At 42.5% G+C, this 3,695-nt stretch overlaps 1 protein-coding gene across 1 annotated transcript; it reads right to left on the reverse strand.

Moving 5' to 3' along the window:
• Positions 1-3,004: 3,004 nt before the first annotated feature.
• Positions 3,005-3,388, reverse strand: SMIM36 (small integral membrane protein 36). The gene has a single exon (XM_088138549.1). It carries the CDS (start codon positions 3,337-3,339, stop codon positions 3,055-3,057), a length of 285 nt encoding a protein of 94 aa, XP_087994675.1. The 5' UTR covers positions 3,340-3,388; the 3' UTR covers positions 3,005-3,054.
• Between the last annotated feature and the right edge of the window lie 307 nt (positions 3,389-3,695).

The following is a 3,695-nucleotide window of genomic DNA, read 5'->3' on the forward strand; positions in this document are numbered from 1 at the left end:
TGCTTCAATTTGCCTGTATGCTTCACAAGGTGGAAAATGTCTTTCTCCAGGCCTCGGAAATTCAAGGCTGACTCTAAAGAAGGTGTCTCAGAGTTCAGTGACCTTTCGCCACCTAAAACGCTACGTGTCAGGGCAAAGTCTAACAAACCACAGCTCCAAACTGAACTCTGACTGATTAGGTCCAGTCGCTCTGCTCTTCTGCTATCAGTAACCTGATCATAAGGCACAGAAGAGATAAGCACAGCCTTATGGACTCCTGCAAAATCTCGTTTCTGTATAGGAATGTGATGCAGATAGCATGGCTGCACAGCCCTTTCCACTGAAGGCCAAAAGTTGCTTCAGAGCAGGTGGTGGTGCTGATGTGGCTCCTGCCTGCAGGACCTCATGAAACCAAAGGCATCAACAATGAAAGGTGGCCAGGTAGGCCAGGAAAAAATGCTCCCAGGGCTCCAAAACATTTTTGGCCATTGAATCTGAGGCATGGCACAATCCTGAGAGGCACAAACTGGGACATCTGTCTTAGGCCAGGAGGGGAAGACCAGTGGCCTTGCAGATGTTAAGAAAATGGAATTCCCAGGATCCCCAGCTTGCAATGGTGAAAGGTGGTGAGAATTTTGCTCAGCTGTCATCAGAAAAGCCACAAATTCTTCATCCCTTGTTTAGAGTAATCTGAGGAGGGAGTGACAAGCTGGCTCCTTATGAACCGCATAATTTGCTTAGCTTGGCTGAGTGTCAAAGGGAGAAGTGTGACTCATTGAGTTGGAAGGATTAAGCCTTTCTTGGAAAGAGGGCGTATGTTTCCGTCTCTCATGTGTTCCCCCTCCTTTTTTTTTTTTTTAGTACGAGAGACCCTCTTTCTCAGCTTATTTTGTTTTCTGGACCCCCTCTTCATAATACAGGAACACAGCAGAGATTTTTGCAAACAACCAAGCTCAGATATTTGTGGACTGCAGCACTGATCCAGGGTTCAGAAAACAAAAGTTCTGTCTGTATCCTAGAGCTGCACAGAAAAGACTGTTGTTGAAACAGTAGCAGCTTCTTTGGAGCCTTCTTGTTCTCCAGATATGCTGAGATGCTAGAGCTGTGTGAATCAGAAACAGCGGGGCTAGAAAGAGATTCATCTGATTCTTGTCCTGGCTAAGAAGGCTCTATTTGCATCAAGGTTTGTAAACCGCCCAGAGTTGCTGGAAGTTGGGCAGTATATAAATTTAATTCTTCTCCTTCTCCTTCTCCTTCTCCTTCTCCTTCTCCTTCTCCTTCTCCTTCTCCTTCTCCTTCTCCTTCTCCTTCTCCTTCTCCTTCTCCTTCTCCATCATCATCATCATCATCATCATCATCATCATCATCATCATCATCATCATCATCATGTCAACCTAATAATTGGTCTGCGAACTCTCCCCATCAGATCAGAAAAGGCATCCAACTTCTGAGGCCTTTTAAAACCAAATCCCTATACCATGATCAAACTTGAACCAGTAGAACAAAAGAATATGCCCCCCGCCTGACCATGCACAAAATATTTTTCCTTGCTTTAAGATCACCACAATCTCTATCTTCCCTCCAGATGCAAATCTTAAAGGAAACTAATTTTCTAGTTCCAGAGTAAGTGATATATTTCAGACAGATTTGATTGATATTTCTCATTTTAAAAATTATGCACCAGCTACGTGTGCATCTAAAGCAACAGGCCTTTCTTTTCAAATCTGATGTTATTGATCTATGTCAGACTAATGGCTCCATGACGCACCCAAAAGTATTTTAGCTTATGTCACAATATTTTAATCAATCTTTGAAAAAGCAAGTTTGCAGAGATAGCGATTATAAATGTCTGCTGGGGGGCAGGGATTTTGCTGGAAGTTGCCCTCCCATTCTTATATGAGGCATTTACTGGACCTGGCAATCAATCTATTCCTAAGAATTTAGCAAAAACATGATAGGATATACATTCTTCTAAATACAGAGATGGTGTCTTCAGACTATTCCTTCTCTGAACCAGCTTGAGTCCCTAAGTCACCCAGTGAGCTTCATGAGCAGGGAAAGGATATGAATTTGGATCTCTCTGGTCCTATTCTGCTATACTGACTGGATTCACACATCCCCTTAAACCATAATTGTTGTTCCATTTTGGCTTAGTGTGAAACTATCCTCTCTGGTTTGCAAACCAAGAAATATAGTAGTTAGCAGTATGTGTGAATTAGGTCCTACAGTTTCTTCAACAACCCACAGTTAAAATAAAATGATCTTCCATTATCTGGGGTGTTCTAAATGTACAGGACTAAAACTCCCCAATTATTTGGCCAGTACAGGACATCTGTACAAGGAGAGTTCCCCAAAAGAACTGTTCAGACAAAAGATGACTTGAAGTGCATGCTATACACAGAGGGGGGAAGTGTGTGGCAATGTCATCCTTGAGAAATTGGGTCCCATACATTCCATATTATGCTGAAGCATCAAATGGAGAATAAGTAACACTTACTCCCTCACCCGTACTTTACAACAACGCCTATTATGTTCCGTTTGCGTAAAAACGTACTTTGCTGCAAACATATGACACTACCATCCTTAAGTAGGCCCATTGTAAGATTGCCAAGCTGTCCTCCCTTGCCTTGGTAGGGGAAAAATAGCTTCTGTAGCAAATATTTATGTTAACTTCATATAAACTCTATTACATTAACTCATAAACTATTTCTCTTCGCACCTATTTCTCTGACAAATCATTGATTTATTCTGGGGGGAGGGAAAAAAAAAAAACCAAAATTTCGGCCACCCCACCACAGCCCAATTGGGATTTCAGAGTATTCTGTTGTCTTGATACCCCTAACATCTGCCAAAGGCAGATATCATATCTGAAAATAATAAATAAATAGAATTTGAATTTGGTAAGAGCTAAGCCCAACTTCATTACCCTAATATCCTAGCAGTACTCTACTGAAATCACCCTCTGCAGCATGTGTAAACACAAGCTGTCATTTTGGGCTTACCTTGCTCACTTATTCTGGTGCAAACACAAGAGAATCATGGGAGGCTAGAATTCTGGAGAACTGGAAGATCTTCTTACACCAATGTAGTCTTTTTCTCAGGTGGACCAGTCGCATTCTCGTAAGCAGGGACAAGTCCTTTTGCCCAGTGGGTACTGGGGCATCCTTGCTGCACCACCATCAACTGGATTGGTGCCTGGGTTTCCATAGGAATCTCAGGAACACATTCCTTACTGGGGTCTTTCCCTCGACAGTCATACAGCACGCAGGAGATCAGGAAAACCAAAAGCAAGATCACATAGCTAGCAACCAGGATGATCAGGTTCAAGGTCACAGGGTCGATCTCTAGATAAAATTCCATTGGATCCCATAATAGTTAGCAGGACTTCTGTGACTGAAGTGGAGTTAGATACACGCATGCAAGAGGAGTGGAGGTCAATCCAGATAGATATTCTGTGTTTGCAGCAAAAGTACTTTTCACCTTGTATGTCTGGTAGCAATGGATTCTTCCCACCCCATAGCCCGCCCCAAGAGCATGATTAAAGCCGCTCACTTTAATAACTTAAGCTCCTTTTTTAATATGTTGTCAACAGTGACAGAACCTATATTTGAATGCTTTGCAGCCGTGCAGTAGTCATTTTTCTGCGTGAATGATATATAACTTCCCTCCTATTGCAGGCCTCGCTAGCTGATGCTCTCTTCTTCTCATTTGTCTTT

The sequence above is a fragment of the Python bivittatus genome, unplaced genomic scaffold (genome assembly GCF_059951505.1).
Source record: "Python bivittatus isolate LINGU-HERP-01145 unplaced genomic scaffold, Pbiv_v1 ctg000220_np1212, whole genome shotgun sequence".
Classification (NCBI taxonomy): Eukaryota; Metazoa; Chordata; class Lepidosauria; order Squamata; family Pythonidae; genus Python; species Python bivittatus.

Coding starts and splice junctions, on each gene's coding strand:
- SMIM36 (XM_088138549.1), bottom strand. CDS start 3,339: ATGGAATTTTATCTAGAGATCGACCCTGTGACCTTGAACCTGATCATC.